This window comes from Aureobasidium melanogenum (assembly GCF_000721775.1).
Source record: "Aureobasidium melanogenum CBS 110374 unplaced genomic scaffold scaffold_21, whole genome shotgun sequence".
Lineage (NCBI taxonomy): Eukaryota > Fungi > Ascomycota > Dothideomycetes > Dothideales > Saccotheciaceae > Aureobasidium > Aureobasidium melanogenum.
Genome location: NW_024470073.1, coordinates 338786 through 360706, shown reverse-complemented (window position 1 = coordinate 360706; position 21921 = coordinate 338786). Strand labels below are relative to the sequence as shown.

The 21921-nt window shown below is 50.2% G+C and overlaps 8 protein-coding genes across 8 annotated transcripts; 6 read left to right on the top strand and 2 right to left on the bottom strand.

Annotated features, from left to right (window-relative positions):
* Positions 1 to 70: 70 nt before the first annotated feature.
* Positions 71 to 1633, top strand: M437DRAFT_77625 (MFS general substrate transporter; the record flags this gene model as incomplete). Its single annotated transcript, XM_041026843.1, has 2 exons — positions 71 to 363; positions 412 to 1633. The coding sequence occupies 2 exons, from the start codon at positions 71 to 73 to the stop codon at positions 1631 to 1633; spliced, it is 1515 nt and encodes a 504-aa protein (XP_040877223.1).
* A 291-nt stretch (positions 1634 to 1924) lies between these two features.
* On the bottom strand, positions 1925 to 5159 carry M437DRAFT_55010 (uncharacterized protein; the record flags this gene model as incomplete). Its single annotated transcript, XM_041022784.1, has 5 exons — positions 1925 to 2305; positions 2358 to 3100; positions 3154 to 3678; positions 3726 to 5017; positions 5077 to 5159. 5 exons carry the CDS (start codon positions 5157 to 5159, stop codon positions 1925 to 1927), a joined length of 3024 nt encoding a protein of 1007 aa, XP_040877222.1.
* Positions 5160 to 5675: 516 nt separating this feature from the next.
* On the top strand, positions 5676 to 7425 carry M437DRAFT_55327 (uncharacterized protein; the record flags this gene model as incomplete). Its single annotated transcript, XM_041022847.1, has 3 exons — positions 5676 to 5773; positions 5826 to 6639; positions 6721 to 7425. 3 exons carry the CDS (start codon positions 5676 to 5678, stop codon positions 7423 to 7425), a joined length of 1617 nt encoding a protein of 538 aa, XP_040877221.1.
* A 911-nt stretch (positions 7426 to 8336) lies between these two features.
* Positions 8337 to 8906, top strand: M437DRAFT_87031 (uncharacterized protein; the record flags this gene model as incomplete). Its single annotated transcript, XM_041028576.1, has 1 exon — positions 8337 to 8906. The coding sequence occupies one exon, from the start codon at positions 8337 to 8339 to the stop codon at positions 8904 to 8906; it is 570 nt and encodes a 189-aa protein (XP_040877220.1).
* A 602-nt stretch (positions 8907 to 9508) lies between these two features.
* M437DRAFT_55174 (uncharacterized protein) lies at positions 9509 to 12325 on the top strand (the record flags this gene model as incomplete). The annotated part of the gene is made up of 1 exon (XM_041022815.1): positions 9509 to 12325. The coding sequence occupies one exon, from the start codon at positions 9509 to 9511 to the stop codon at positions 12323 to 12325; it is 2817 nt and encodes a 938-aa protein (XP_040877219.1).
* A 1252-nt stretch (positions 12326 to 13577) lies between these two features.
* M437DRAFT_54893 (lysophospholipase Plb2) lies at positions 13578 to 15578 on the top strand (the record flags this gene model as incomplete). Its single annotated transcript, XM_041022764.1, has 1 exon — positions 13578 to 15578. The coding sequence occupies one exon, from the start codon at positions 13578 to 13580 to the stop codon at positions 15576 to 15578; it is 2001 nt and encodes a 666-aa protein (XP_040877218.1).
* Positions 15579 to 16330: 752 nt separating this feature from the next.
* Positions 16331 to 16622, bottom strand: M437DRAFT_55054 (uncharacterized protein; the record flags this gene model as incomplete). Its single annotated transcript, XM_041022799.1, has 2 exons — positions 16331 to 16373; positions 16429 to 16622. The coding sequence occupies 2 exons, from the start codon at positions 16620 to 16622 to the stop codon at positions 16331 to 16333; spliced, it is 237 nt and encodes a 78-aa protein (XP_040877217.1).
* Positions 16623 to 17983: 1361 nt separating this feature from the next.
* On the top strand, positions 17984 to 21338 carry M437DRAFT_54945 (uncharacterized protein; the record flags this gene model as incomplete). Its single annotated transcript, XM_041022771.1, has 6 exons — positions 17984 to 18973; positions 19029 to 19397; positions 19450 to 19650; positions 19700 to 19918; positions 19964 to 20189; positions 20236 to 21338. The coding sequence occupies 6 exons, from the start codon at positions 17984 to 17986 to the stop codon at positions 21336 to 21338; spliced, it is 3108 nt and encodes a 1035-aa protein (XP_040877216.1).
* Positions 21339 to 21921: the final 583 nt, after the last annotated feature.

Genomic DNA, 21921 nt, shown 5'->3' with positions numbered 1-21921 from the left:
ACATACCTCAAGACCCATCGAGACAGACCCACTAGAACTGCCTTACCGTACACTCACCGAAAATGCCGACATGGCAGAGTACACTACCGAGACAACCACTGGAACTCTAGCTCGCAAGGTGACATCCAGAAAGACGGGCAGGACCGAAGATTACGAGCTTGTCACTTTCACGCCAGGTGACAAGGAGAACCCGAAGAACTGGAGCAAGGCATACAAATGGTGGTGTACCATGGTCGTCGCGATAACCTGTTTCGCTGTCGCTTTCAACAGCGCTGTCATCACCGCAGATATGATCGGCGTTGAGCGAACCTTTGGAGTCAGCGAAGAAGTCGCCCTTCTTACCATTACAGTTTTTGTTGTAGGGTAGGTACACCTACTTCTGTTCGTCTGGATTCAGCTGACCGCTCATAGGTTTGGTGTTGGTCCTATGGCCTTCGCACCCTTCAGTGAGACCTTTGGTCGTCGTCCTGTATACGCCAGTACCTTGTTGATCGCACTCGTCTTCGTCATCCCTTGTGCTGTTGCAAAGAATATTGGGACCTTGCTTGTCTGTCGTCTGATCGATGGTATCGCCTTTTCAGCACCCATGGTCCTAGTCGGTGGAACACTTGCCGATCTGTGGAAGGCCGAAGAAAGAGGCGTGCCCATGGCTGCTTTCAGTGCTGCACCATTCGTCGGACCAGCCATTGGACCACTCGTTGGAGGCTTCACCTCTGACAACCTCGGCTGGCGTTGGTTGTACTGGTTGCAGCTTATCTTGTCCGGCTTCGTATACATTCTCATCGTCTTCACGGTCCCAGAGACGTATGCGCCTATCATCCTCGCGAAGCGCGCAAAGAAGATGAGAAAAGAGACAGGCGACAACAGATACGTCAGCGAGTCTGATCTCGACACAAGGCCCATCGGCGAAAGAATGCGTGTCTTCATCCTTCGACCCTTCCAACTTTTGTTCCGCGAACTCATCGTCTTTCTCATTTCACTTTACATGAGTGTTTTGTACGGCCTGCTGTACATGTTCTTCGTTGCCTTCCCGATTATCTATCAGGAAGGAAAAGGATATTCAGCCAGTACCACTGGTCTTATGTTCATTCCTCTGGCGATCGGCGTGATAGGAAGTGCTTTCCTAGCACCTCTAATCAACAGAGACTATGCGAAGAGATCGATAAAGTTCCAGGGCAAGCCACCGGCAGAGCAGCGTCTGGTCCCGATGATGTTTAGTTGTTGGTTCATTGCAATCGGCATGTTCATCTTTGCCTGGACATCGTATCCCCGTCTTCATTGGATGGGTCCTGCAATGGGCGGTTTCTGCATCGGTTTCGGCTTCATTCCCTGCTACAACAGCGCCAACAACTACCTCGTCGATACGTACCAACATTCGGCTGCGTCTGCACTTGCGGCAAAGACATTCATTCGAAGCTTCTGGGGAGCCGGCGTCGTCTTGTTCACGGAACAGATGTTCCATCGTCTCGGTTATCAGTGGGCTGGAACTCTGATGGCTTTCATTGCTCTTGCTTGTTGTGCGATTCCGTATGGCTTCTATTTCTTCGGTGATCGTATCAGAAAATTCTCCAGATACGCGTATGCTGGAGATGACGAGGAGAACGTTGCTTCCAAGGAAATAGAGGCGCACTAGATAGCATACTGAATATATTTGTAGACTAAATTAGAGTAATAGATAGATAGAACCAGTAATTTTCGTTGTTGATTGCAAGAGTTGACAAGTCGTCATGCTTGTCGTCGTCACACGACGCGTGCTTCGGGAGACCCCCATTTCTTCACCCCCGCCACTTTCAGTAAAGACCCCCATACCAACGCCAGCATTGAATTGCAGCTAGCTACTCGAAGGCACAATAGCTGAATAGGTATTTCAGACCAACAATAAGCGACATTTTCTGTTTGTGGATTTCATTGAATAAAACTACATCTATGCTTGTCCAAAGCCCAAAGAGTGTTCTAAAGCAATATCCAATTTGCTCGCCAAAACCTCCTTGCTCTCATACTCAGGGAGCCTGAGCGTGCCAAAACAGGTGCTGCTCCCAGGCAACGCACTCGTCTCTGAGTCGCTTCTTTCGATAACAAAGATCAAGCTCTCGGCCCCGTTTACAGGTACTCGACTGCTTGCTGTAACGAATTCAAGCAATTGCTTCTGCTTTTCTTGAGGATAAGCTTTGACCACCTCCCAGAACCAACGAACGACTGGGGAAGTGGCTGTATAATGATTATAAGTGGTAGCTTTTTGTAATGCGTCCATGTCCAGATGGTTGTGACCTTCGACTAACGTGCGAAACTGGTCGGCATTCAGGAGCTGGACAAAAGTTAGCATGTTATGGAAATGTTGCAGCTGAGCAGCAACTTACTGCCAAAGCTCTCAGGTTCATCACTGAGTAGAACCCTTTAGCGAATGCATTGAACTGAGGCCGAATAGACCAGTCCATGACCCATTGGCAATAGCTTGAGACAAAGTCATGGCGGTTATCGTTTGTGACTGGTTGAGGTAGCTCGCCAGGGTTCGCAACCTCGACTTTCCAGCCAGGCCACTCGAATCTGCTTTGGTGATACCCATGAGCTTCCACTTGGGTCTGCGTCTGGTCGCCTCCTGAGTCCGTGTGATCCGTAGAAAGTGGTGGTTTGTGCGTGGAAGCTTGTGCAGCATATGTGGATTTGGGCTCCGGGTGATGCTTGTCTGGGTATTGGCGCATCACCTTCAATCGTCCCAGGCTCATGCTTTTGCCTGATTTGATCTTGTCCCATACTGACCAACCATCCCATGGATCATCCATACTTACATCCAGATGCAAGCCATTAGCATCGAAACTGTAGACGTAATCTCGGGCAAAATCTTCTTCAACAGAACCTTGATGCATCTGGAGATGTTGCAAAGACCTAGCCAGACTTGGCCAGCCTTCAATCAAATCAGCTTCGCTGGGTGATTGGAAAAGTAGCTTCTTGTAAAAGATCAAGGGGAACGAAACCGGTAGAGTGATACCGTTGTAGATGGCAAGAGCAAAAAGCAAGCCGAAGAGTTGATACTTGTAGAGTGGAACCATCGTTGCGGGTTGGAACCAGGCCATGCGAGTCTGAGGGTCAATAGAAAAGAGTGCTGTATGAGTCGTCAATTACCAGAGATCAGGAACGAGAATCAACTTCACTTACAGTAGGCAGGATCGAAAGCTTCTTGACAAGCAAGCTTGAAAAACTCGATCTGAACACCTCCAAGATCATGACCAATCTCGCCTTCATCGATTCCCATACGGACTCTGAGTGGTCTTAAAAGCTCTCGTCTCTCTCTGTGCCACAACTGGTCGAAGGCATCGGATAGTACAGATTGTCTGTTGATCTTCAACACAATGTAATGGTCTTGGGCAGCTCTCAAGCGACGATCTAGGTAGACCACGTCTTGTAGATTGACTTGAGGCATAGTTCTTCGACGTAAATGTAATATCGCGTCGGCTTCGTTGTAGGCGTGGCGCATGAGGATGTGGTGGGATGTGCGAACCAGTAAAGTCATCGCTCTTGTGTCGAATAAGAACTTGAACGATAGTAGATGGCGGACATCAGGATTTGGCTTGTATGATAACCAGTCTTGTGCTGCCTTGTCGACATCGAGAGTGCCAAATATGGTGGGACATGCAAAGAGTTTTGCGGGCATATCCAGCTGCCCTCGACCTCGATGCTTCCCTGAAAATGTCAGTAATACGAAAAGGACAATGGGCTTTCGCTCTTACATAGATCTTCCATTAGTTCAAGTGCCGAACCAGCGACACTCCATCTATTGATGCGCAAAGAGCCGTCCCACTCTTTCAGAAAACATTTGCGAAGCCACTCAAGCCAAATGAGTGACGTGGTGCCAACAAGTTCGCCACCATGTCGCAAATCATCCCTATACCTGGTTTTGAATGTGGCTAATCGGAAAGTTTGCTCCTCCTGAACCAGCATATCTATGACCGATTTTCTGAGTCTGCAACTCGTCTTCCAGATTTGCAGTCGCGGATCTGGGTCTGTGTCATCCGTGTTACAGGCGCTCAAGGTTTCTTCGAGGCATGTCCTGGCACCAATTGCCCGGACAAGACGTCTCGCCATACGCAGAGCAGGCTCTTGCTCAAATCTGTCAAGGACTAACAGCCAAGATGAAGTGACATGATCGACTTGCGGATGCTTCTGCTTACCGTACGCCTTGCCATTAATAATTGCGGACCAAACTGTGTGCCAAATTTCCCTAGAGGCGTGTGGCACAAAAGAACTAAGCGCATGGATGGCATAATACACTACGCTAGGGACTTGAGTGCCCTTGCTGGTAGCTGGAAACGTCTGGAAAGTTCGCGATCCTGTATGTCTTGGATCAAAAGGGCTCTCGAAGACTGGTTCAAGAGCTTCCCACATGGAATTGAAAACGATTGTAGAGGCGTTTTCACCAATTGCATGCACCGACCCGAATGCATGATGGAGTTTTGTACAACGATTCGTGGACGGAGGTATTGTTGGGTCTGGCAGAATATCTATGGGGTTGTCGATGAAGGAGTGTGCAAGAGATGAGAAGCTGGAGAACAGACAACGCAGTCTCGAAAAGAGACAGGCAACTTGGTCGTTTTGCTTTGAAGACGATGCGGCGGAACATGCGTTATGTATGCCATCGCACAATTTGGTCAAGTCTTCGCAAGACATGGGACCAGAAGACGAGATATTGATGCTAGACTTGCCATCTAAGGGCTCCGATGAGTATGCGTTCTCGATCAGATGAATATTCCTAAGTGATTCAGAATTGAACAGTTGCTGCATGATCGATTTGTGATCGACTCTCTCCTGAACAGTGGCAGTAACAACGGGGAGCTGGCCAGGGAGATTTGGGCAGAGACGGTTGTGTGCATCTTCAGATGAGGCCAAGACGACTGCCATAGTCCGGGCACTGACAGCAGTATATCTACGCAGTGGTGGTGATGAGCGATGGGACCTTGCGGTCGCGCAAAGTGGCGCCGGACATGTCGCAATACCGCATCCCTGGTAGAGCTGTACAAAAAAGCTGCAAGACTAGCAATTAGTCGATGAGTCAAATAATGAGGCTCTCATAGAAAGACGTACCGATTGATCAAGTCTTGAGTTTCATGGCGGCGAGATGAAGAAGACGACAAGGATGTTGGGCCAGACGAGGATTGAGTGGCCATATTAATACAAAAACAAACAAAGAGAAGGCGCAACTATATTGACATAGCCAATGTTGTCAAGAATGATTTTGGGCACGTGAGGATAGAAGCAAAAGGCGATGCGGACGACCTGGCTTCGGCGGGAAACGACACATGAGAGCGAGTACTCGTTGCTTGATTGACGATGCAGTCTAAGGTGCGGCCGTCTTAGACGACTGCTTTGGAAGAAGGAGCGTGGCACTAGAGACTCACAAAGATCAAGAAGATATGGACCTATAAGAAGTTGCAAGTCATGTTCAAGACTGAAGATGGTCGAAGATGGATAAAGGTCGAGGCAGGCTTGGCGATGAGGCAGGAACAGCGCAGGGCAGGGACAGACGGGGATTGCGGCGTTTCGCTGACGAAATTTGGGACATGACATGCGAAAGTTTGCCCCTCCAGACATTTCTTATCGCGCTGCGCTCTTGTTCTTCTGACATTTTTCCCTAACAAAGAAGCCGTATACCACTCCGAACGACACACCTCAACATGGCTAGCATGGCTTCGGGTCCTACCCACCCCTTCACCTGCAACACCTGCCAGGTCGCCTTCCGCTCTAGCGACCTGCAGCGCACTCACATGCAAAGCGACTGGCAGTGAGTCTGTCTCCATGTCGTGACGCCTCTCGTATCTGACACAACTTCTCAGCCGCTACAACCTCAAGAGACGAGTCGCCTCGCTTCCCCCACTCACCTCTGAAGTCTTCGCTGAAAAAGTCCTCGCCAACAAGGCTTCGGCCGCTGCCACCGCCGCTCGCGCCTCCTTCGAAAAGGTCTGCTCTGCTTGTCAGAAGACCTACTTCAGCGAGAATGCCTATGCAAACCATCTTGGAAGTCAGAAACACAGACAGCAAGTCGCTCGCATGCACATGAGAGATGCCGACGACGCCAGCTCTGTCATGAGCTCTACCTTCTCCTTGGGCGAACCTCTCGAGACTGCTTCCAATGTCGAGACCGCTTCAGTCGCTTCTGTCGCCACGGAGCGCGATACCGACCTTGCCCACATCACCAATGGTGTTCAACAAGCCAACATCACCGACGATGACAGCTCATCCAGAGCCCCTTCGGCTGCTGCTGATACCGATGACATGGTTGAAGTCCTGCTCAACCAATGCCTCTTCTGCAACACTATTTGCGAAGACCTTGATGAGAATGTTAAGCACATGGCCAAGCAACACGGCATGTTCATTCCCGAAAGAGAGTTCCTGGTTGACGTGGAGGGCCTCCTGAGCTATCTCCACGAGAAGATCCATGATGACCATCAGTGCTTGTACTGTGGTCAGCTCAAGCACACTGCCTCTGGTATCCAGACACACATGCGCGACAGAGGCCACTGCATGATCCCATACAGCACTGAAGATGAAATGCTCGAGATTGGAGAGTTCTACGACTTCAGAAGCACTTACTCAGACGACGAAGATGATGAGAGCACGGACGGTGCAGATGACCAGCAGGAAGGAGGCGTCAAGCTCGGTGCCGCTCGTGCTACCAAGGTCACAATCGAGACCGAAGACGGAGACGGAGATGAAGAGATGGCCGACGAGGACGACGAAGGATGGGAGAGTGATGGTTCTTTGTCATCGGTGCCGACCGACGAGATTACTTCTGTGCCTATTGACGACCACTCGCACCGCTACAAGACCCTTGACCGCCACAGACACCATTCCCACAAGGATCCTCGCCCTCACAGAAACACAGACGGATACCACTCTCACGCTCACTCCACCCCTCACGCTGTCTACCACGACGAATACGAATTGCACTTGCCTACTGGACGCACTGCTGGTCATCGTTCGCTTGCCAAGTACTATCGCCAAAACCTTCGCAACTACCCTACTCCCGAGGAGAGAGCGGAACAAAGACTTATCGAAGGCCGTCACGACTCCGACGAGGAAAAGGAGACCAGAAGATCAAGACACGATCGCGGCCGTCAAATCGTCACCCGTGCAGAGGGCGGTCTTGGCATGGTTGGCGTCAGTGAGGTCAAGAAGAAGGAGGTGCGCGCTGCTGAGAAGAGAGAGAAGAAGCGTGAACAAAGAGCTCAAGCCAACTACCAATGGGGCAACGATAAGAGAGGAAACAACCAAAAGCATTTCCGCGTAAGTTCTCTTGATCATGAAACTGCAGACATCTTGCTAATCATTCTCAGGACCATCTCTTGCAATAGATGTGTGCGTTTCACGCTGCAGTATCTGGCTGCAGGAATATTGTACTTTTTGGACAGCATTTGGCTCAAGTATATCTCATGATTGTCGTACCTCTGGTTTCAATGGACCGAATCAGCGATGGTCCTTCCTTCGAATTCTTACGCAAAGCATAAAGCATCATTTTTCAACCCGGAATTGATCTAGCCTTTGCTATCAAACCAATGTCTTCATTCCCACATACTTCATCTCGACCATCAATCTCGTGTTTCCGTTTACCAGCTTCTCGAGTTCTTGTCGCTTTGACAAATTTGTTGTATATAGCTGCTGACCATCTCTCAAACATGGCGCAGCATCTCTCGGTAACACTAAAGTTATGCTAGAGCATACCAGTTCGATCGCACATAAAATCATGCTGTTAAGCGTAAGTGCTGTGGGAATCATGGGCATTGAAGCAGTCAATAGACTTTGTCAAGTTCCACTCCTGTCACGCGAGAAACTCCCTCAATTTCCGCTCCCCAAAAGCTGAATGGTGGAGACCAAGGCGAATCTGCCCTCAACCAGTTTCGAAGCTGAGGTATCTTCTTCCTCATCATCCCGCGACCTGCTCCCCTCTTGACACCAATTTCTGCATTCCTTCGTTTGTTCCGTTGTTCTTTGTCACATTCGCTATTGGGCTCCACTGACCAAAAATCATTAACCTCGACCTCTGGACAATACTATATCTGGTATGTCCAGAACCCTTATGCCCAAGAACTATTCGTGTTGTTTCATGGCCCAGACGTCATAATCTTTACCGAGAGAACTAATAACATTTGACAGTATTGAGAATGAAGTTGTGTCTGGCGCTCAGCGCTTTCGCCGCCATCTCGTCTGCTTCTTTCAATGTGGATATCCCTGGAGATACTACTTTCTGGACCGTCGTTAGGTCAAGCTCGTCAAGCTCGTCAAGCTCATCAACCAACACGACTATTCTAGAACCTGTTACGACCATGACATTGACCATCAACTCCACTATGTCGGGCGAACTCACAGTGTACAACAATGGGTTCCCCAGCTCGACCACCACTGTCGTTAACATGGTTGAGCCAACAGCGACCATCAAAGCTTCCAGCACTGTCCTGGTCCTGGTTCCTCCTCACGTCCGCTCTACCACAACAGTCCTCAGTACTGTTTCCACGCACCGCTTGCTAGTCTCTCCAACTGCCACGAGAACTCGTCATTCATCTTCGACAGTCCGATCTACTAGTCGTTCATCCTCAACTGCCTCATCTACCCGCTCAAAATCAATTCACACTCCAGTCACAACTACGACAGTGACTACGAAGCGTTGCAAAACTACTTCGATAACTCGATCTGCCAGTTCCAGAACGGTTCGTTCTTCAAAGCCAACCACTTGGTCTACCAGTTTCAGAACGGTTCGTTCTTCAAAGCCGAACACTTCAATCAGCTACTCTACTCGTTTCAAAACGGTCCATTCCTCTGAAGCGACCGTAACTACGACCAGAACTACCAAGCGTTGCAAAGACACTCCCACTTCGCGCTCTTCGGTCAAGACAACCATTACCACCAGTCAAGGAGCTTGAGTGTAAGTGGGCCCTCTCTGATCACATCTTTGAGCTGCAATGCCAGAGAAGCAGAGTTACGCAAAGAGAATCGTCATTCTAGTAGTCTCTCTGTTTTTCGCATACACTTCTGGTGTGAAGGGGTTGTGTATTTTACGTTTCCGTGTACTGGCCTTTACGGAGCGCGAGATTGTTTCTTCTAAGATCTAAGCACATCTTCTGTTAAGCTCACCTTTATGTATTAATAACGTTGTAATCTTGTAGCTATAAGAAGCAATGCCATTGTCGAGAAGTCTCCTGGTTGTGTGTCTCATGCCAATGCGAACGAGCATTTTACTAGCTTCAGCGAGTATGAAAGCATTTACTTCCTTTTTATGAGCTCTTTCCCACAGCATCGGGTTGATGTTCGAGTGGCACAGATGACAAGGGCGTCTGGTAGTCGAGACGGAGTGATTGGGCAGCGGTGGGTCGGGTTCCATGTCTTGGCGTTTTGTGTTTACTCGCAGTGTTTTGATGTTGACGCGAGCTTGTCGACTTTGTGGATAGAGCCGCCGTCCGTGTCGTGTCAAAGTTTCAAGCATCCTTCTTCAGCATTGCATATCCAGGCAGACTTGCTTGTTAGCATGCCTTCGCCTCGCCAGTCGCCTGGAAACACATCGACCATGTCGACCTTCCAGCCCGAGTTCGAGTCAACACAGCAATTCGATACGGCCACCCAGTCGCTGCAACTGCCCAACCTTCGATCCAGTGCACAGCGCTTCAACTACTACAATCCACCCCAGCCCGAAATGCACATCGACTCGTCCTTTGTGCGCGACAGCTTCCCAGACTTTACCGAAAAGTCCCCTTCACCCTCGCCCGAGGCCTCCATGTCCATCGAAGCAGGACGCGGCAAGAAAGGCAGCCCCAAGAGCTTCGACATGTCTGATATTCCACTGCCAACTGACAGCCTCTACGACCTGCACAGCACTCCGCCGAGAAGCACGCGTCCCACACCCAGGAAGACCGACAGCCTGAGGAAAGAAGCGTCATTGCGACGCGCTCATTCGAGTGATAAGAGAGCCAATGCTTCGCAGCGCCGCTCCCTGTCCGACATGCATCACAAGGTCCGCCACGAGAGTGACTCTTCATTTGTTGGCGAGGAACGTCCAATTACTCAAACTGTGCAACCACGAAACACACGCTTCACTTCAGCTACCCTGCCCACCTCTTACTCTCACGACCAAGGCCTGCAATCGGCATCTACACCTCAGCGTCCGCTTCAGAACCCTACCGCTACCTGGACTGGTACTCAGACTCAAGCTTCGTTCATGCTTCCTGATCTTCCAAACATCACTGAACTTGTGTCAGGCGTACGCAAGGATGGCACCCCAGTATTCTCGCGCTCACAAAAGTCACGCTCGCGCTTTACTTCTGCATTATACAACAACCCCACCATCACAAACACCATCGCCCATGCAAACATCAACTCGATCGCCGTGCCCGACGAAGAGAAAGCAATCTTTGCTTCGCTACAGCTTCTCAAAGACAAGGTCGCAAACCTCGAAGCAGAGAAAAGTGAAGCTCAAAAGAGACTGGAAGAATATGAAACAGAGGTTGGTCAACTCAAGTCGCGTCTCGATGTTGAGCAGAAGTTGCGACGACCCGACAGTGCATTGGGCGAGGACGATGATAGCAGCGCCAAAGAGAAATGGCGCGTCCAGAGAGCTACCTTGCAATCTACCATCAAGACTTTGCAAGACCGTCTTGATCGCGGCGAGCGCAAACTTTCTGTCAACGACATCGCTGTCAAGCGTTTGACTCAAGAACGTGATGACCTGGTCACCCAGCTTGGCGTTGCTTACTACAACGCCGAGGAGTTCAAGAACGAGAACATGCAATTACGCGACTCGAACGAACACTTAGAAGCCGATGTCGAAGCTCTACAAGCAGAGAACAGTCGTCTGCGCATCAGACTCGCCCAAATCAAGGCTCAATTCAATGAAGAAACACAGCAGTGGAACTCACGCGAGTCTGATGTGAGACAGCCTGTTCAGGATCGCAAGTCCAAGTCGTCCAAGTCACGCTCTACTCAGGAAAACGAACAGCCTGCAAGCAAGCCCAAATCCAGCGGAAGACTTGGCCAGGACACGAAGCACAATATCTTGGATAGCATCGAGAATGAGATCAAGAGATCACGCTCTGCTGCTGCACCTGCCAATCTTCGCTCTCGCTCTCGTTCCAAATCCAATACTCGTCAGAACACCTCGAAGCCTCAACGCGTCGTCGACATTAGCGACGTTGAATCGACGACCAACCTGGACTTCTCTAGACCTGTCAGAGATGGACTCGTGGAAAACGACGAAGACTCCAGAGATATCACCTACCTGAGCTTCCTTGATCCTAGAGAATTGGCAAAGCTGCGAAAAACCCTTGAGGAAGAACGCCGTGCTTCGAAGACGGCGCGTGCTGTATCTGCACACCAAACACAGGAGAATGCGACTTCCACAAATATGACTGCTGTACCTCGCAAATCTTCTCTCAGAGATGTAACCAATCACGACACAGGACGTTTCACGATCAGATCTCAGGTCGATGAGAACACTGGCCTTCTCAAGAACGTGCGTATCCAATCGCCTCACGCTTCCGATGCCATCTCATACTCTGAGCCAAGAGAGTCGGTTGAGGCATCGTTTGTGAGTACTTCATCACGCCGAAGGAACCGCAGTAAGAGTATCGAGGAAATGACCTCTGCCTTTATTCTGCCCGATATCACTCTCCATGCTGGTCCGGGAGCCGAAGCTACCATGGCAAGCGCAGTCGGTGATGTCTCTCATGACAACTTGAACTGCACCGCCTGTCCGTCTCAGGATTTGCAAGACAAGGAAGTCACAATTCCTCAGCCTATCCCTGTCTCTGAGCGCAATATAGATGACACGAACGCAACTATTCGACCTTCTCGACCTCCACCTGTTGCGCTGGCAACCGTCCTGAAGCAACTCGAAGACGAGGTCAAACACCTCAAACTCCAACTTCAGAGTTACGAGAAGATGTACAACAGACACGATCCTGCTCTAGGTCGCCGCAAGCGCCTTGCTGTGAAACAGAAGATGGACGCTCTGATGGCTGAGATTGAACGCCGTAGCGATCAGATCTATGCTCTCTACGACGTTCTCGAGGGCCAGATGTCACCCGCCGCAGACACAGATGGCGAACAGAGACTTCAAGAGATGGATGACGAGCAAGTGGAAGAAACGTTGCAGAGTCTGGGTATTGATGTTGATGAGTTGGCACAGAGAGCTCGGGGGGTCAAGGAAGTACAACGTCATCCGTTGGGTCTTGATGGAATTGATGAGGAGAGTGATGTTGAATTGCCATGGGGCGGCTTCAGTGATGAGAGTGAGGTGGAAGAGGTGCAGTTGCCCAGAAGACGCACAATGAACAGGGCTGTCAGTGCTTAGGGAAGGAAACGAGGATGACATGACATTTTGGAGTTCAAGGGCATCGTTATTGTGGCGCTATCAGAGCAGATTGGGATTCTTCTTGGTGTGAATGGGGCGTGCGATTTGCTATCTTCAATACAGAGTGTTTCTTCGTCATCGTGCTATTGTTCCACGGTGCCACCAAGGTGACTTTTTGACCATTTTGGCAGATCTCGTCGTCACCGTCACTTTCATGTCCGCGCAGCAATAATCGGAGCTAGCAACTAAATCCGCTCTTCTAAGTCCTGTAGCACAGTCGCAACAAGCTGAATAATACCTGACTGACTTACAGCTATTAGGCGTCCCGCGGAGGGCGAAGGATCTAACAACCTGACAAGCCAAGGCGACGATATCCCAGATACGCATACCTACCTCGTAAGCAATACGAAGACGAAAAGGATCGATGCCCGTTAATGTCGGTCAATAAGCGGCAGTTCTATCGAGCCCTCCCTTGCCTGCTAGTAGTTGTGCGCGGCAACCCAGGATTTGCACAGCCCTCGGCTGCAAAGAAGCCCGAGAAGAAGTTTATCCATCAGCATCCGAGAGCATGGCTGAGCAAAGTACGTAGTTTGATCAAGAAAGAGAAGGTGGAGGCTGGAAGTGTCAAGATCCGAAAGAGATGTCATGGTGCACATCGCTCAGGATGACGATATTCGACTGTAAAAAGACAAAAGATGGATAGAGGTGCCGCAGCTGGGGAGCAGTGGCGTTGGTGCCGAGCCGACGCCACACCCTAACGAAACAGACCTTAAAACGCTGGATGATACTGTCCTGTAGCCGACTTGGCAAATCTGATCTGCAGGGTTCCCCTCCGCGGCAACCGATTACACGGAAGATCGACTCAGGCGATGGATCTTTGATCTTGTGCTCGAGAAAAGATATTTTGGGCATGATTGGTGTTTCGACGACTATCAGCTGGACGTCGAAGTCTGCAAATCTATGTACGCGTCGCATATAGCTGATACATTATATGCGCGATACCCTGTAATATCAGGAGTAGCCAAGAGAGCGTATTCGAGCGTATGCACACGCGACAGTAAAATGAGAAAAGCGAATGCGCCAAGGTGTGTTGGGTCCTGCATGAAACTGTAATAGCCTTTAGCGTATCGACGTCACTTACTGGCTCCGTTTCCGTGGGAGCCGGCAAACTCGATATATCTTTTGTTTGCCCCGAGCTCTGCATGCCTACCAATTCTTTAATTGCATTCTACAACTATATTCTAATACCAGGATGAAGGCTCAAACAGCATTGGCCGGCCTGGTGTCGGTCGCCGCCCTCCTCCCTGAAGCTTCGGCCGCCGATGTTGTTGTTATCCGTAACCCCTCTCTCAAAGAGGCCGCTGCAGAGGCTCTTGCTGCCCCGCTCATCGCTCTCGACAGGCGTGCAGCACCTGAAGCTCCCGATGGCTATATCCCTACACACGTCGACTGCCCTTCAGATCGCCCTGTCATCCGCGATGCATCTACGATCTCCAACAACGAGACTGAATGGCTCTACGTACGAAGAAACAACACCGTTTCCGCTATGAGAGACTTGCTTGGTCGCATGAACATTACTGGATTTGACACAAACTCATACATTGATAGCGCGGCAAACAATGTTAGCGCTCTTCCCAATATTGCTATTGCTGGATCAGGCGGTGGTTACCGCGCCATGATGAACTACGCTGGTGCTGTGGCCGCCTTCGACAACCGCACTACCAACTCTACTGGAGCAGGTCAACTCGGTGGTCTCCTCCAGGCCTCCACTTATCTCGCTGGTCTTTCAGGTGGTTCGTGGTTGGTTGGAAGTTTGTTCATGAACAACTTTACCTCTGTCGAGAGCATCTTGAGCCAGGACACTCCCGCCAGCAACAGCGGAGGCACATGGCAGTTTGAACAAACCATCTTCGAGGGTCCTGAAGAAAGTGGCCTCTCGATTCTGAACACGGCTGAATATCTCCATGACATCTACGACACTGTTCAAGGCAAGAAAGATGCTGGTTATGAAACATCCATTACCGACTACTGGGGCCGTGCTCTTTCTTACCAGTTGATCAACGCTAGCATGGGAGGTCCTGCTTACACCTTCTCATCCATTGCCGATTCTGATCAATACAGAGCTGGCGATACTCCTATGCCCATCCTCGTCACTGATGGTCGTGCCAGAGGCCAGCTTGTTGTCGGTGGTAATGCTACTATCTACGAAATCAACCCTTGGGAGCTTGGTACCTTCGATCCGACCACTTTTGCATTCGCCCCCATTCGCTATCTCGGATCAAACTTCTCCGATGGTGTGGTCGTACAAGGAGACATGCAGTGTGTACGTGGGTTTGATAACGCTGGTTACATGATGGGCACATCCAGCTCTCTTTTCAACGAGGCTTTCCTCAAAGTCAACGGTTCCACTGGTCTGATCAACCAGGCACTTACTGCTATCTTGGCCGACATTGGTCAGGACAACGAAGACATTGCTAACTACCCCAACCCCTTCTTTGGCTACAACAACGCGACCAGCCGTATCGCCGACACCGACCAGCTCACTCTTGTTGATGGTGGTGAAGATGGACAGAACATCCCTCTCCACCCTCTCATTCAACCTGAGAGACACGTCGATGTTATCTTCGCAATCGATTCGTCTGCCGATACTACCGCTGACAATGGCGCCGCCAACTGGCCTAACGGTACTTCTCTCGTCGCTACCTACGAACGTACCTTCTTGCCCATCTCCAACGGCACTTCCTTCCCCTCCATCCCTGACCAGCAGACCTTTGTCAACCTTGGTCTGAACTACCGCCCAACCTTCTTTGGCTGCAACGCTAGCAACACCACCCATATGACTCCTCTGATCGTCTACCTTCCCAATGCTCCTTACGTCTACGCAAGTAACGTCAGCACCTTCGACCTGCAGTACAACGACACCCAGCGTGACTACATCATCGAGAACGGCTACGATGCTGTCACTCAGGGCAACAGCACCCTCGACGCTCAATGGCCCACTTGTGTCGGCTGCGCCATCCTCAGCCGCTCGCTCGATCGCACCAACACCGAGGTCCCTGAAGTCTGCAACCAGTGCTTCCAGCGCTACTGCTGGGACGGCACTGTCGACTCGACCGTCAACACCACCTACGAGCCTGCATTCAAGCTCTCCAAGGATGAGGTGCTCACCTTCAAGAACAGTGGCTCCAAGGGCGCTGTGCCTTCATTGGCATTTGCAATGTCCGCTGTCGCTGCTATCATGATGGTCATGTAGATTATGATTGGTGCTTTTGTTTTGTTTGGAGTGTTGTGGGTTAGACGTTGTTACCATACCCCTTCTTCTGGCAAGGAGTTTTGTTTGTTGTTAGATAAAAGATAGTTTGGGTTTTGTAGTATACAAGATCTTTGGTTACGAATAATAATATCATGTTCAAACATATTATCCACTTGATCATTCAACCTTATCATGAGTAAAGTCTTTCTTGGTGATGTTACAAGCCATGGATCTATGCACTTGTATTCACACAAAAGGTGTTTAAGGGGAACCGACGAGATCAAGTTCCTTGAAAAATCGGTTCGAAGGTTACCACCTTTATGTTCTCTTTGTGTCAATGCATAATAGTACAGCAGGAACCAGCAACGAGAAACGAGAACGAGAAGACAAAGTTTGAGCCATGTACTGTCCCCATCGTTGCACCTCAAGCTCACTCATCGCAGGCGACCAGGGTCGCTCTCGTGACTTGTACTATTCTCGGACTGCTGTTGGTTTGCTTTAGTGAATCATTGGTGTATGCACAAAGGCTTGAGTATACATGCATGGAAGAGATAGAGGACCAAAGTTGTGATTGCAATATAATTTGATATCCAAGGTAGACTAGCTAAACTCATTGCAGTCATCAGTAGTCAGGCATGCAGACGCAATAGAATTCGCAAGATGACATCCTTTCTCAAGACGAGTTTTGTGCAAATGGTGAACGAAAAGCTAGGCCGTTGGCGACATAACTCAGGCCCATTATTCGAAACCCTTCAAACGTCACATTCACAGTATGGCGAGGTATCGCAGTCGAAGCTTCGATCTCATGTCAGCAGTTGAACGCTCTTGCGCTCTTTCAATGAAAGTTTACCAAGCAGGGGTTCCAGCAGTGCATCCGGCATCTTCCCGGCATTGATCGCATAGTGTTTGGTTACAGCCGGCTTGTCTGACAGATAAGTATCGGTCTTGTGGGCGCGTACTGAGAGCTGGAGACAGTGGTGTAGGAGAGGCATTGCAGACGGCAAGAAGAGAAGCCAGGAGGAAGGTCAGAAAGGCGAGTTGCATTGTGGCGTTTGCTCTGGGGTATTGTTGTATTTTGCTAGTTGGTGTTTCAACTGGCAGATGGATGCTTTGCGAGAAATATATCGTTCTGCTCTTGGTTGTTGCCTACCTTTGTACTTGACATATTTTCAGGCATTTCCTTTTTGTCCTCTGGGGGAGCACAGAATAAGGCTGTGATCTCGAATACATGATTACAATTTTGGAGCCATGTCACTTGATACTGCCTGGCCATGAACGAGCTGACACTGTGACAGAGGGGCCCAAGCTAGCCAGCTCCGATGATGCTAGCAGCCAACCGTGAGCCATCGCGGTCTGAGCATGGGAACGGTAAGACAGCTTGTCATGCAGCATTGCGAAAGTTTTGCTCGTTTGCTGTGGTACAGTGTGTTCGGAGGTAGCATGCCGGTGTTGCGGGAACATGCCGATAGAGACACAAAGGAACGACTGCCGTTTGTCCTTGCTTGAACCTGCGATTCGGAGTCAGACATGGCGTTGCCGTAATGATCTCCCGACAGATCCAAAGTACAGAGCCAAATCTCATGACATGTCAGGAAGAGTGTGAGATGCTTGTCACAACAGGAGTAGAGGAGGAGCGTTGGATGAAGATGAGCGACCGAGGTTGAAGGAAGCCAAGGAGCCAGGGTGTTTCTTTACAAAATCCTGTTTGCTCTGCGACTTGTTCAACCTTCAACAACAATAACCTTGTTGATGCAAGCAGCCTCTCGATGCGAAGGAAACAGTCCTGGAGGTGGTGGAATGTGTATACAGTACTTTAATGTCAAGAAATTGACAGAACCATGGCTCGTGCTGCTTCAGATGTGAAGCAAGGACGCGTGCTCGGCAGGCATCCGCCGCAGGGAAGTAGAATATCATCTTGTCTTCGTCTGTTTTCCTTCTTTATAATCTATGTCGTATCTTCGCATGAGAGCAGAAGCAAGCGGCGTCGATTGGCGTCTGCAATGACGCTGATCTTCTTGTGACAGCCTCTTTGGTCCGATTCCTTTGCAGGCTTCGCGTCAAGCGTCAGGTGTAATGGAAGGGAGAAGGAGCGATCCTGCTCAGGTCTTTCGAAGAGTGGCCGTGAAGCTCAACATCTTTGAGGCTTCCCCTGCTTGATCTTTCATCTATCGTATTTCCATTCAACCCGGCCAATCTGGCCCAGAGGCCGCATGCCCGTCGAGAGTCATGCCCTCTGATTGAACACAACAATCAGTTCTTGGTCTTGGTGGCTGCATTTGGATCGACTTTCTTCGTTGGACGGATGTCAAATCCACCTTTGGAAGAGCAAGCACTTCATCAACAGTAACAACGTTTATCCAACTAGTTCCCGGTACAACACAACAAAGCATCTTCGATACCTAGATATGGCTTACGTCCTTTCTCTAATGCCCCAGAGTCCTCTGGGCTCTCCCTACGACCAACGAAGTCACGAAAGATCATGGTCATCGTTGGGCAGTACAGGCACCGTTCATCATCGCCGTTCAAGACAGCTTTCGGTCGGATCCTTGACCTCTGCAGTATCAGTATGTGGTCCATCCTGGCGCTCACCCTCAAGCCATGGCACACCGCTTCGGTCAACATCTTACTCAGACTTTGAGAACGGAACGTATTCCACCGCACTCCATCGTCCACCTGTCTCGAGCAATATATCTCGTCCCGTGAGCGTGCCACCTGCTGTCTCCCGACCCGTACCTGTCGTCACACCTCTGCCATCTCCGGCCGAGTCAGAACCAATCCTTGGTACACCTGCTTTGAACTCTGCTTTGGGTTTTGTCGACGAAGAGAGAGGTGGTTGGGAAGAAGGTCATGCTCTGCTTGAATCCGACATCTACGATAGCTCGGTTCCCAACGTCGAGACCCGAGATGCCCAAAATGACACTGGGACATCTTCTCTGGTATCCCAACAACCTTTCTCAAGGTGGATGAACACATTAAAGCTGAAGAAAGCTTCATACAAGAGTCGGGTCCGTCCCAAGCTTGATGCCCTCTTCTCGAATCAGCCCGTCGTTATTTCACCGGAGCCATCTGTCAGGGGCCATCGCAAGTCAGAATCGTGGGCTTCATCTGCCAACTTCGTGACCGCCGTCAAGTCAGCTACCATGACAGTCGCAAGCGCAAGCATTGCCCCCTTATCGAGATCAGCCAGCAAAATGTCTGGTCATCCCAGGCTTTATCGTGGAAGCAGTGGTTTGTTCGAGCCAGATCCTCGATTCTCAACTGACAGTGGTCGTCCTTCCTTGAGCCTCATGATTGATGATGCTGCTCGTCAGAGAGCGAAGAAGCGTCGAGAGAAGATCGAGGAGCTGATCAAGACCGAGGAAAGCTACCTTGCGGACCTGAAGGCACTAAGCAGCGTAAGTTCTTGGTGTGATTCACAGACAGACCTGTATACTGATCCGTCCATCGCAGGCATACTTGACATTCCTGCCTCCAACCTCGCCTTTCTCAGGGGCGCAGACTCGTGCTTCAGCCCGAAGCAGCATCACCAATCTACTCCAACTGCACACCGAGCTACTAGAGAATCTCCACCGAGTTATACCGTTCTCAGAACATGACCAGGCGATCACTGGAATATCAACGCCCAAACGCAAGCCTCACCATGTAAGATGGCATAGCGAGGATTCACTGCCTGTCCGAAGGGCTCCGTTAGCAACAAGTCATACTGGGTGGTCGCATCGCTACTCGCTGGACTCGCACAAATCGCCAAGTCAGGAGCCACAATCCCTGACTTGTACGCCGACCACAGCTGCTGATGTTGGTCGCATTTTCGCGAAGAATGTTAGTAAAACTCCACTGGCTTCCATTGACAGCGGTTCTGACGACAGCATAGATCAAGCGGTTTGCCTTGTATGAAGAGTACAGCGCGAGGTGCGAATCGATACATGATGATATTGATTTCACTCAGAGGTCATCCTTCTCTGTCTGGGACTACGACAAAGCTATCGAGACACTTTCGGCCTCTGTCAACCCTGTCAAAAGTCGAGAAGCGAATCGCAAAAAGGCACTCAGCATCAAAGACTTGCTTATCAAGGTGAAACTTACATTGAGATCATCTGGTGACCTGAACTAACAAAACCTAGCCTATTCAGCGGATTACTCGCTATGAACTCCTCTTCAAGGACCTTTGCAGAGTCACACCATCTTGTGATGACCCTACATCACATGCAGTTCTGGACGACGTTCTCTACCGTCTGGGCGAGACGTGTCGTAACGTCGATGATGCCAAGGATAATCCAGACAAGCTTCGATTGATGGAGAACTCCAGGCTTCTCCAAGATCGACTCTGCTTCTCGGACAAGGTAAGAACTGATCTCCTCTGCGCTATTCTTTGCTGATCGAGTTAGGTTCCACGTGAGCTGCTCTTCCAGCGTCTGGGCAGATTGTCACTCTGCGGCACTCTCTATATTGCTTATCGCAACAAGACCACTTTTCAGGGTTGTTACATGATCTGTATCTTGTATGAATCATGCCTGCTACTGGCTCTGCCAGATCGTTCCTCGGCCAGGTACAAGGTTGTGGTCGGTACTTCCCTGGCCTCAACCAGCATCGAGGAGAGCGACAACGGCAAAGGTATGCTGCTTGATGCATCCGACGAAAGACTTGCTAACTTCTCCAGGTCTCCAATGCCACACAGCGCCATTTACCTGGAAAGTCGTGTTTGGAAGTGCCGGCAAGCTGTACGAGCTGATTATGGGAGCTTGTTCCCACATCGAGGAAAATGTCTGGAGAGATCGTCTTGCTGGCCGCATCGCCGTTGAAGCACAGCATGTTGCCGAAGGTCATAGCACTCCCATCGACCTCCAATCACCACTTACCAGGGACATTCGCAGTTTCGGCAAAGCTTATAGCAAAGCTAGAGGCTTTGTCCGCCGACTCTCAGTCCAGCGCACCGCCACATTGGGACCAATGACGGACAGCAATCAAGTCATCATTATGCATACCTCGGCTCCCAAAGATGACCTTAACAACTCTTCCACTTCCTCACTTCCTGGACGATCGAAATCACTCCCCACCGCCAGCGGTGTACCTATCTTGGCACCCATGCGAGCAGAGAGAATCAAGGTAGAGGCTGCATTGTTCGATGTGTGGACGAAAGACTCGATTCCATATCCAGGAATGGGCTCGAGGCGCCCTGAGAACATTTTGAAGGACACGGCCAGTGACCTACTTCGCAAGCTGAGTATGGCAAGTATTGCCAGCAACTTCTCAAGACGATCAATGAGCTATACGAGTGTGCACCAGAGCCATCAGGCATCGGAGAAGCTTGTCAAGGTCAAGCCAGTGCCACGACCCGACACAAACAAGCCGAAGCGTCCACCTCTTATCAACTTCCACAATGCGCCAGATGCATTCTTGCCCGAAGACTTTGAACTGCAAGGACCAGAATCGAAGCGTAGCCGTAGGCTTGGGTTGCGAACATTGACGATGACAGACCGACCCCGATCGCCTTTCTTCTTTACAGAAAACAAGGCGCCCGAGATCAAGCGAGCCAATAGCACGAGACAGCCACGTACATCAGCGGAGGCAGAGGTCAAAGCTGAGACCGTGGAAGAACTGGGCAGGAAGGACAGCTTGCGACCACTTGCGGGCAACGTCGGCGTCACAGGGATGAGCGAGGTGAAGGGTGAGACGAAGCCTGTGGAATCTGATGTGATAAAAAAGAAGAGACCAAGACTCTTGAGGTATCTGACCAGCAAGTCTCGGGTTGGTGACGAATGAGCAGGATGATGCAAGGTATTTTTATGGTCGGGTGGAGACACCTTGATTCTGTTTACGTATGTGGAGAAAGGGTCGTCGAGATCGAAGCTTCAACTTGATTGCTCATGGCTCCAGCAACCGGACAGTCAGGCGTCCTCACCACATCGAGTATGGGTAACATTGGGTACAAGAGTATCAAGTAGCAATCATGGATTTATCGGCCATGACCAGTGTCAAGGAGTTCCAGAGCCATTGGAGTAATGCGTGGTGAAGCTTCTGTTTGTTTCCATCGCTTGTTTATGCCCAAAGATGTGGAGAGAGAGTGGCATTGGTCGGAAAGGACGCCGAACATTGAAGACGTTGATATTGAACGCTCAATTTTGGAGAATGGACATTAAAATTCACGTGAAAGCCCAAACAAACTCATCTCCTCTCTACTACGCAATGTTATTGTCATCTATAGAGAGGCACAGTGGTGTCACAGATAGAAGTGTGTCCAGTGAGATGCTTCGTGGTTCAATTGTCTCCTTGGCCAGCACTCCCTCAGGGACGATATTGTGCATTTTTACAGTAACAACTTAACAGTGTTTAGCACTCGAAAGCG